This window comes from Coregonus lavaretus (genome assembly GCF_964263955.1).
Source record: "Coregonus lavaretus genome assembly, chromosome: 20".
NCBI lineage: Eukaryota > Metazoa > Chordata > Actinopteri > Salmoniformes > Salmonidae > Coregonus > Coregonus lavaretus.
The window spans coordinates 14,302,621-14,313,392 of record NC_140007.1 but is presented as its reverse complement, the minus strand read 5'-3'; the positions used below and the strand labels follow the sequence as shown (position 1 = coordinate 14,313,392).

The window sequence follows — 10,772 nt, the reverse complement described above, 5'->3', positions numbered from 1 at the left end:
CTGAATTCAAAATGGATTAAATTGATGTTTTTTTTCTCACCCATCTACACACAATACCCCATGATGACAAAGTGAAAACATGTTTTTAGACAATTTAGCCAATTTATTTAAAATTAAGCAGCACCCTCAGCACCCCTACATCCCGATTGCCGCCATTGGCGTTGGCTAATGGGGATCCCAATCAAATCTAAATCTAGACCTCATGCGGTGGTAAACAAAGTTGGTAAATGGTGATAGTGTCTACAGTCATCAACACCTTCTCCCCCACTGACAGAAATAAATGTTAATATAAATTGGTATAATCGAAAACTACTTATTCAACTGTAGCCTAATTACGCTGGAACTGTTTAAAACATGTCAGTGTTATTATCATGTCATGTCCAGTAGACCAGTATTTACTGTAGTGTCCTCAGAAAATAATCGGACCTCTCCTGTTGGGTTTAAATGTTTGGTTCAAGAAGCCCCGTCCTCCTTTGCTATGATGGTGCCAGAGGTGTCGAATTGGTGTCAGAAGTCGGACAGGTAGTTGGTAGCCTGTCTTTACACCTCGGAATAGTGCTGTATTGGAGATACATCAAATCAAATCACTATTTATTTTAAGTGCATCTAACAGTGCCGTATTGGAGAAACATGAAAGAGAGAGGGTAGCTACAAGTGCCTGGAAATAAGAACTGGTCACTTTAAGAGCAAGGCGCGGGTGGAGCAAATGTTCAAGCGTTGACCCATGCTTATAAAAAGATTGAGAAAACCGGGTTGCTGTGAGCAAATTAATTTCACGAGCGAATGTTGTAGAAAAAAAGATATAGCACATGCACGTTTTGTTGTCGTCAGCAGTCGGCCAATAACTGGATAGACCTGTTACAAATCGATGGAGCTACTATATTGGAAAACCTCTACCACACAGTAGCCTACTTTGATGGTAAGTAGCCTACTAAGTTAATTTACAATTACTGTATAGTAACAACATATTACAATCAAATAGGCTGTTATAACCTAGTAGGCTACTATGCTAAAGCCTGATGCGACTGAAATGAAAGTATTGTGTCAATAACAGACACTAGCCTATTTATGAATGAGAAGATTATTAGACCAACAGCTAAAGATTATTACACCAACAGGCTTTTTATTTTTTGTGTTTTGAAGTTGTATCTTAATACTATTGTCGGAAATAAGCGATTAAGCATTTCATTGTAGCCTACTGTGTAGCCTACCATGTGAATCCTGTGCATATGACAAATAGACTTGACTTGAACACGGTAATGGAATAATGTAGAGGGCCTCTATTTGGGAAATGATTCGCACCTGAGTCACGGGTCAGCTGGGAGAGTCTGCTGGACAGGGTGTGTTATTCTGTTCGCACGGAGTGCTCGCGCTTCTTTGCCTGTTGCACAGGTAGAGCGGGTATAGTTGCCAGGGTTGGAAACATTTGACGGTGACAAAATAGATTTGATTTAATCACAATATACGTTTGACAGAAATGCATAATAAGAATGTTGCAGTTGACCTGTAATCGGCTATGATAATAATATGCCTATTATAATAAGCTAGGCCAGGCAACATATAATATTATAGTGCCATATTCTGGTCATGTTTAAATATATGTTTTTTGTCTTTCATACCTTGATTTTTCTTTGCTTTGCCCAATATCTTTTGTCACTTTATAAACAAATCACAATATTGTAGGCCTAATTGCAATATGTGCTCTATAAAAAGAGAAAATAGTAGGACTAGTCTGATCAAATTGAGATAGGTGGTGTTATTCGTATTCAAGCCTAAAACTAAGGACTATCAGAAGTGAGTTACTCCATCTTAAAATATAGTTTATATTGGTGTAATATTGCAGAAGTTACCACCGTTCTTCACTTTTCTCTTTGCTGCCACCCTTAATTTGGGCAATAGTCCACAAATGGCTGAACACCAGATAAGTGTGATATGTGATGGATAGCATCGTTTACACCTGTTTCAAGGGCTAAGAGTGAAAGGCCTGTCAATGGTGTAATGTCTACAACCCCAATGCACCCCCTTACGCTACAGCCCCTGATAAACGATAAACACATATCTCTTCTAACTGGGATTAGTGCTAACCGTGTTTTAGGCTAGTTTTCCCTTCCTCAAAGGGATCTCTAGATGCCAATGGCGGGTCATAATCTCACCAGGAGCAGGAATCTCTCTCTCACACACCTCAGCCATCCCTGGATGTCTCCATGGCATGTCTCTGGCCTGACCTCATGGGAGAGTTCACTGGGATTCGCAGGCCTCTCTCCGCACAGCCAAAACACAAAGGGCCATTCATGGTCCAGAGTGGCCCCATTCATGACCACTGAGTTATTTGCTGGTAGAATTCCTTATTGTTTGGTTTCTTGCATCTCTGAGCTCTCTCGACGTAAATTATGCAGAAGGTTGTTTCTTGTACTTGTAGAAGGTACATAAATATGATGTCTTGTCTAGAAAACGTTCCATGGATGGTATATACATACGCTTCCCACACCACACGTTAACCAATGGAGGCGGAATGTGAAATGGAGCAAAGAGATTCTGTTCAATGCTTGTTTTTCTTTTATGAATGATACCTTGGTATTATCGCATTCTTATCAAGGCCTTGTTGTGGACTTGTCTTTTTAAAGTCAGGAATGGTATTAGAACTAACCAGACTTAAAAATTACAGACAAATTACAAAGAGGACAATAGGACATGATTAGCACACAGGACACTATAACAAATCCGGAACATGATAGCCAAAAAGCACAGTGGACAATGTACAGAGCATGACAATAACTCAAACATTACAAACAAATAGACAAATACAATTTCAACAAGACAAACTAACGAGGCATTAAACAGTCTATTGTTTCTAACAGTTTTCAAACAAAATATTTTGTTTAAAATGTCTGTTTTTGTGATCGATATATCGTAGCAATGTGAAACTTTTCACCATTACAATTATAGTTCAAATCCCCTTTTGTCACCCTAATACTTGTTTACATAAAGAGCAGCTTTTCGCAAGACCATGACCTGTTGGTGGCGCCAGGAAAGGGCCCAGGTTGTTGTGTAGCTTGTGGGGACACTTTGTCCTGTCTTCATCCCCAGTGGACTTGTCATTATCGATACTGTTGTTGTCAGTTGTCAGTGTGGAGTCCTTTGAAACTTGGAATTGAGCCTTTTTTCCTGGGTACTATGAGTGTAGGTGCGTGTGTACGCATGTATGTAAATGTGTGTGTAACTTTGCGCACATTCAGCTGCACACATACACGCACACACACACACACACACACACACACACACACACACACACACACACACACACACACACACACACACACACACACACACACACACACACACACACACACACAGTAAAGCGTGTGTGTGAGTGTTGGCGCACTGTCACACTGGGAGTGTTTGTCATTCCAGCGTCACAGGAGCTTGTTCCACAATGGCCTCTGTTGAAAGGGCTCTGTTGAGGCCCCTTGGTGTGGGCCTACGCTGCAGCACTGCAAGAAGAATTAGTACAGAGAGCAGAGCACAGCCTCACAGGCCTGGGAGGGGAAGAGGGAGTGGAGATAGTGCTTAGGCCTGCCCACTGTTGACCCAGAGGTTGTGCAATGCAACCCCATGCCTCAGTCAAACTCAGTCATACTCTTTGAGCTGGATCTACAAAGGGGAGACACACATGACAGGCTTAGCTCAGTAAAGCAAAGCAAGCAAGGCAAAGCAACCGCTGGTACAAGGAGTGGAGTGGTCAGGTTATGGTTAAAGGGGTAAGAGGTTATGATTTAATTTTACGGGTCATTTACTTGGTGTTTTCAGAGAAATTACGTTGTCAAATGGAAAGTACATGGTTTAATAATTACTTTGTTGTTGACTGGATTTATTATAACAAGGCCCACTATGTATTTAGTACCAGGTAATTTACCTGTTGTGTACAAGGCAAAAATACCAGGCAAACAGAAGCTCAAACAGGCCTGTAAAATAAAATGGTTGCAAAATGGTTAGCAACATGGTTGATGAACACTTGAATGTTTGCTAATTTCTTCTCACTCTCTTTCTCTCTCCCGCTCTCTTTTCCTCTCTCTCTCTGTTTCTCTCCCTCTCTCGTGCCCTTTCTGTCTCTCGTTCGTTCTCTCTCTCTCTCGCTCTCTTTTTCTGGTATGCCAGCACCTAACAATGAGACAGGATGACTACTACTGGTTGGCTGGACTGCAGTAAGCAGATGGACAGTGTCTCTGTGAGGACTGGGTGCTCTATGGATCTACATATACATGTCCATTAGGAGCAGCCTGCCTTCCCCCAGTCTCTGTCACAGCATGGCCCGAAACAAGGCTTACTGGGGACAGCCACATGGCACGAACAGGTGAGTGGGTAACACTTTACATTAAGGTACACTTTAAGGGATTATTAGTAGTTGATAAAGAGTTAATTATTAGTGAACATGTAGTATAGAAGTACTTGATAATCAGTTGTAACTCAACCAGGCTCTGTCGTAGCCGGCCGCGACCGGGAGACCCATGGGGCGGCGCACAATTGGCCCAGCGTCGTCCAGGGTAGGGGAGGGAATGGCTGGCAGGGATGTAGCTCAGTTGGTAGAGCATGGCGTTTGCAACGGCAGGTTTGTGGGTTCGATTCCCACGGGGGTCCAGTATGAATATATATTTTTTAATAATAATAATAATAACAGTAAGTCGCTCTGGATAAGAGCATCTGCTAAAAAAAATTGTTTTAATAAAAAAATAAGAAATAAAACTCAAACATATAATTATTTCAAATTGTGTAATCGATATAGTTATGTTGGTGCTGGTCAAATATTGACATACATAGTATGGTTATTTCAACCCACTTTATCAAAGTAATAAAACAATGTGGCTATTTGGTTGAATTAGCAAAAAGTGAGAATGGGTTTAGTGCAATCATGTGACTGAAGGAAGAATCCTAAATAGCGCACAACTTGAACTCTCACAAAAATCCTTCATTGACTTCTCTTTGAGTTCATTTGAATTACACGCGGTTGTCTGAAGTTAGAATTCGGACTCAAGCTTAATGCATACATAATGCATGACATTACAGCCACAATGACAAGTGTAGGACCAGTCTACATACTGTATCTACTATCTACATGGCCAAGTGTTGAATTCAAGCATTCTTCTGTGTGTCATTGTGTTTCAGCCTGTGCTTTAGCCTGGATGCTGACGACACGATGGAACACAACTTGAGAGAGCAGCACCAACACCATTCAGTGTCCCAGTGCTTTGACAGTGAGTGAGATACTTTTGCGGCAGACATTTGCAATATTTTTGCACCAGCTAAAACAATTCAATTCAACCAGTCTTAGGCTACGTTTACACAGGCATCCCAATTCTGATATTTTTCCACTAATTAGTCTTTTGACCAATCAGATAAGCTATTTTGCCAATAATTGGGCAAAAGATCAGAATTGGGCTGCTTGTGTAAAGGCATGTTTCTCCAGTGTCTACTTCCTACTGTGGACATGCCATGTGTCTTATTTTGAAAACGTGAACCTTCCCCTTTTGGCAGTGCCTACCTAGGATTGTTTCTGATCCAAAGCTGTTCTGTAGTGTTCTTCGACCAATGGAATTGTTTATTTTATTTGCTACAGCGTTAATACTGGAATGTAGACTTGATTGAGCCTAGAGTTGAATTGAGTCTTATCAGACCTAGATTGAAATAATATTTTGTTTTCTTGAGCTTTGCCAAGCATAATGGCAACAATGGAATAGTCCCAAAAGTGGAAATGTAGGAGGGGTTTGGTTCCATTATGCCAGGTCAGCTAAAAGCTAAATCAAGTGCACCTAAAGTATTTGAAAGAAAATAAATACTACTTGGACCTAGGTCTGCTGTAGTCTACACTGGGCTCATGGATGGGAGAGAGGGAGGGCTGGGGGAGAGAGAAAGGAAGGAGGCTATCTCTCGCTGTCTGGTCACTGGCTGTCCCTGAGCTCTGTGGCGGAATCAGAATCGGATGTTTTCATTGGAGGATGTTGTTCAGGAAGCTCCAGAAGGTTATGGGAAGCTTCTTAAAGATTGCCACTTGCGTCGCTGATAAATTATTCGTCAACTAATCTGGGTGTTGTTGTGGCTGATGTTTTACAGAGAGCAGAGCAGAGGTGGTGGGGACAGGGTTGGCTCTTTGCTTCCTCTCAGAAAGTGGTTTGTCTGTGGAGGACACTCCTTCCTTGTGATGGAAATTGATGCTCTTTATATCATTTATATATAGTGTGGTTGTGTATTGTACACTATTATTGTTGAATACATTTGGTTCAAATCTGTTGTTTTGTGGGAGGAGATAAGAATGAAGATAATACAATCCTGAAGGCTAAAATGTTTCTGTTTTCCATTTTCAATAAATGAATGTTTCTCCTTTGCTTATGTTAACCATTCTCTTTTTATTTGACTGAAAATTGTGAGTATTAAAAAAATGATCACATTCATGCTGTATATCAAATATGACCCTTTCATTCATGTTATGTTTTGAATGTTCTCTCTATTTGCCGTCTTTACAGACAAGATGCCCCTGACCCACCATCCACTGTGCTCTAGCAGCCAACCCTTGACCTCTCACTGCACCATGCCCCGCCCTCCTGAGGGGGACCAGGTGGTCCCCTCCTTCCAGAGACTATCAGTTTACGAGCAGGGTCCGTCCTGCGGCCCCAAGCCCCTGCCCCCTCTCCCTGACCCGGAGGATAACTCCTCGGACGAGGTGGTAGACAGCGAGGTGGAATTCTTCATCGACGAGAGGAGGCGCCTACTCCCCCAGCGCTGCTCCACCAAGGCCCTGGCCCTCCACTATGGAGCCACCGGACGACGCAGCTTCAGGGGCTGTGGCCAGGTCAACTATGCCTACCTTGAGGGGCCCCCCGGGGCTAGCGGCTCGGCTAACGGTGGAGCCCACAGTGGAACCCAGGTGCAGCAGGCCCAGTTTGGGGGACAGAGAGGGCCAGGGTCCGTGGTGGTAGTGGCGAGGGACATCTCTAGCAAGCAACCCGATCGGCCCCAACGGTCCAAGCTGCGGCGCTCCCACTCGGGCCCCGCAAGCTCCTTCAAGCCCTCCGGCCTGCGCCAGTCGTGCCACCTTCACCACCACCACGGCACCAGGGGCCACCCCCAGCTGGACAAGCCTGAAGTTCCTCCCCGCATCCCCATCCCCCCGCGCCCCTCCAAGACTGCCGACTGCCACCGTTGGTCCATCGCCGAGGACCAAGACAAGGAAAAGCCTCCCAAAGTCCCTCCCAGGGAACCGATAGCACCCCCTTGTGGCTCCTGTTGCACCTCTAGTCCCAAGAGCCTCCCTATATACGTGAACGGGGTCATGCCCCCTACGCAGAGTTTCGCCCCCAACCCCAAATATGTCAGCAAGGGCCCCCAGAGGCCACAACAGCAGCCTAGGGAGGGCGCCACTGGGCCCTTGGTGGGCCCACGCTCCCCCTGTATCGTGCCCATCATGGAGGATGGGAGGAAAGCCAGTGCCACGCACTATTTCCTCCTACCCCGGCGGCCATCCTACATGGACAGGTTAGAAAGGTTCTTGAGGGAGGAGGAGGCAGACTGTGAGGTGTCCAGCAACGCTCCCAACTCAGAGTGGGGTTGCCAGAACAGGCAGAAATCCCCTCTCAAGTTGTTATAGAGCTTCAGCATTGCGGGAAGCTTGAAGACTGACCCCCCACACACTAATGTGCATCTGTAATGGCACTCTATTCCCTATATAGTGGGAATAGGGTGCCATTTCGGACTAACCCTTAGTCATTACGTCTAGGGTCCTACCACTAAAACCTTTGCCATCTCACTTGATGCAACAAACAGCCTTTTCACAAAGATAAATCATAGCTGCCTGGAGGCTTCAAGTGTCAGATCTGTCACTGCATTCAAACAGAAAACAGTGTAATGGATTGGTATAAGGTGGTCTTGTTGTGCTCTGTGAGTAGTGTTTTGTTAAATGGTATGCGTTGACTGAAGACATGCAAGTGAAACATTTGTTGTTCATTATTTTGCTGTTGAAAGACCAATCTGTTGAGGGATTCATTTGAAGGTATCAGTTTACTAGACATGTTTAGTGTTAAACTAATAGATCTAGGCCTAGTTGGTCCTACTGGTCAAAATGATGTGTCAACTAATGTAAAATGTTCTACTTAATATGGGGAAAGGTCTATTTATAATATTCCAAGTCTAGGGAGTATGTACCCACTAATTAGCAGTTCACAAAAAAGATGTATAGAAATCGTCTCTTTTCAGCCAGAGTCGTATTAACTAGTCACCAAATGGAAGAAAACCGACTGAAACAGGGAGGGACTACCTGAACTTGTCCAATAAGAAACATCCATTTTCATTTTGTGTTGGTAAACGCTTTGCTAGGGTGTGCACTGATGAATACAACCCAGTATGACCAGAGTTGGACGTCACAAAGATTTCCCCCCTAGGAGGTAGCCTATTGGATTGGCTGGCACAGATTTTTACAGTGGATGGCCTTGACTCAGACATTTTACATTTATATTTTAGTCATTTAGCAGATGCTCTTATCCAGAGCGACTTATAGATACATTTTAAGATAGCTAGGTGGGACAACCACATATCACAGTAAGTAAATGTTTCCTCAATAAAGTAGCTATCACAAAGTCAGAGGTAGTAAGAGGGGGGTGTTAGTTCACAAAATGCTTTTTTTGTGGGGTGAGGAAGGGGGGTGCGAGGACACTAGACTGTTGTTTTATTGGCCTTTGGTGTACATCAAAGTTACCCCACAATCTATGTGATTACATTAAAAGGACCAATGCAGCTGTTTTTATATCAATATCAAATAATTTCTGGGTAACAATTAAGTATCTTACTATGATAGATTTCCATTAAAATGGGCAAAAATAGCTTCTTAGCAAAAAACTATTTCTCAAGCAAGAATTTAGCTAGGACTGTCTGGGAGTGGTCTGAGTGGGGAGTGAAAACGAGCTGTTATTGGCAGAGAGGTTTGTTACTCTTTCGGAAAGCTGAAACCCCCTGGGCACAGACGTCTAGTTTTGATTTACATTTTGTTGAGTTGTCAACTAATGTGAATTCAACGTGAAATCAACAAAAAGTGTCACCATGTCATTGGATTTAGGTTAAAAGTTGGGTGAAAAAAAGAGGAAATTCCTTTACGTTGATGACTTTAATAATCCAATACGTTTTTCACGTTGATTCAACGTCATCACATATTTAAAAAATATACAACTTTGATTCAACAAGTTTTTGCCCAGTGGGAACTCCCGCCCATGCAAACCTGCTGATTAGAAGCTCCTGTGTAGGTTACATTTTCAACCAGCAACTATCAGGAAATAACACTGATCACATTTTTTACAGCGTTAGTTTCATCAGCTGTTGTACAATATGATATAAAACACAGGAAAAACACTGGGCCTTTAACAATAAATGGAGATTGGGTCACTCCTCTATTTTGAACAGCTGGTCTGTTCTATAAATAAGTCTCTCTTTCTCTTTCTCTCACTCTCATAATTGTATTTCTTTACTTTTTTTCATTTAACATTATTTATATTATCATAATTTGGCCAAGTTTAACTCTTGATTTCACATCACAGTATTTTTTTTGTAAATGTATTTGAAAAGTGCCACATTGAAGGGATATAGAATGAGGGTGTGATATTAGTTGTATAGGTTACACTTCCCTATACAGTGATTTCCCGCCCGATGATAACCAGGTAAATACTATGGATCTAAATCTGTACTTAAATTGTTATGAGTTGGTAGGGCTACTTAATATGATCAATGCAATTAATATGGAATATCATTAATTATATTATTCTTTAAGGACTGAATGTATGGTGACTTTGTAATTTGTAAGATTGTGTATTGCAGCATGCATTTATTTTAAGGGATAGAGCATTTAGATTGATAACCATTTAGATTAGCCAATCTCATGACTTAATTACCAAACTATATTATTTCAAATGGATATGGGGTATTTACCTAGTTATTTTTTGGCTATGAAGGCGCTGTAAATGGGAGTTTTACCTTTCATTCTGAAGTTCAGAAGACTGTTTACATGATATGATATTTGTTACATCAACAGACGTTGAAGTTTTTTTTAATGAAGGTTTGTCCCATAAGCAGACATGGTTAGATTCTCCTTTAAAAAGTGTTGTCATTTCATGGGTATTATCTCTACAGTATTTAAAAGTGCTTGTGTTGGACAGAAATGTTGAGTAATGTATTCTTAATCTATTTAAATAAATAAAATAACTTATTTATGAAATGTTTTTTGTGTGTTTCATTTTCAGGCTATCATATGGTATTCAATACAATAATGCTTTATGGTAAATTAGTCAACTAACCCATTAAAATCATCATAACATGCACAGTGGTTAACCCCATTCATACACAGATGGTTATTACAAACACATTTTGCTAACATTTGTACTATAGTAATGGTTAAACTTACCAGTGTTGAACATTGCTAAACAACTGGATTGTCACAGGACACTCTTTTCAATCTATACTTTTTATTAGTTTCAGTATGAGCTGAAACAGGAAAGAGAATATGTTATCACGGCCAGTGGTGGAAAAAGTACTAAATTGTCATACTTGAGTAAAAGTAAAGATACCTTAATAAAATATAATAATAATATAATATGCCATTTAGCAGACGCTTTTATCCAAAGCGACTTACAGTCATGTGTGCATACATTTTTACGTATGGGTGGTCCTGGGGATCGAACCCACTACCCTGGCGTTACAAGCACCATGCTCTACCAATTGAGCTACAGAGGACCACAAGTAAA

General features: G+C 41.8%; 1 protein-coding gene across 3 annotated transcripts; it reads left to right on the top strand.

The window, feature by feature from the left end:
- The first annotated feature begins 750 nt into the window (after window positions 1-750).
- LOC311147832 (ERBB receptor feedback inhibitor 1-like) lies at window positions 751-10,246 on the top strand. Of its 3 annotated transcripts, none has more exons than XM_084184636.1 (4): window positions 751-919; window positions 4,156-4,351; window positions 5,161-5,249; window positions 6,516-10,246. In XM_084184636.1, the coding sequence occupies exons 2-4, from the start codon at window positions 4,260-4,262 to the stop codon at window positions 7,634-7,636; spliced, it is 1,302 nt and encodes a 433-aa protein (XP_084040762.1). In that variant the 5' UTR covers window positions 751-919; window positions 4,156-4,259; the 3' UTR covers window positions 7,637-10,246. The 3 variants fall into 3 exon arrangements, 2 of the variants coding, with proteins under 2 accessions (XP_084040762.1, XP_084040763.1); XM_084184637.1 differs by lacking the exon at window positions 751-919 and adding an exon at window positions 3,296-3,758; XR_014614817.1 differs by lacking the exon at window positions 6,516-10,246 and having other exon boundaries at window positions 752-919; window positions 5,161-6,509.
- Window positions 10,247-10,772: the final 526 nt, after the last annotated feature.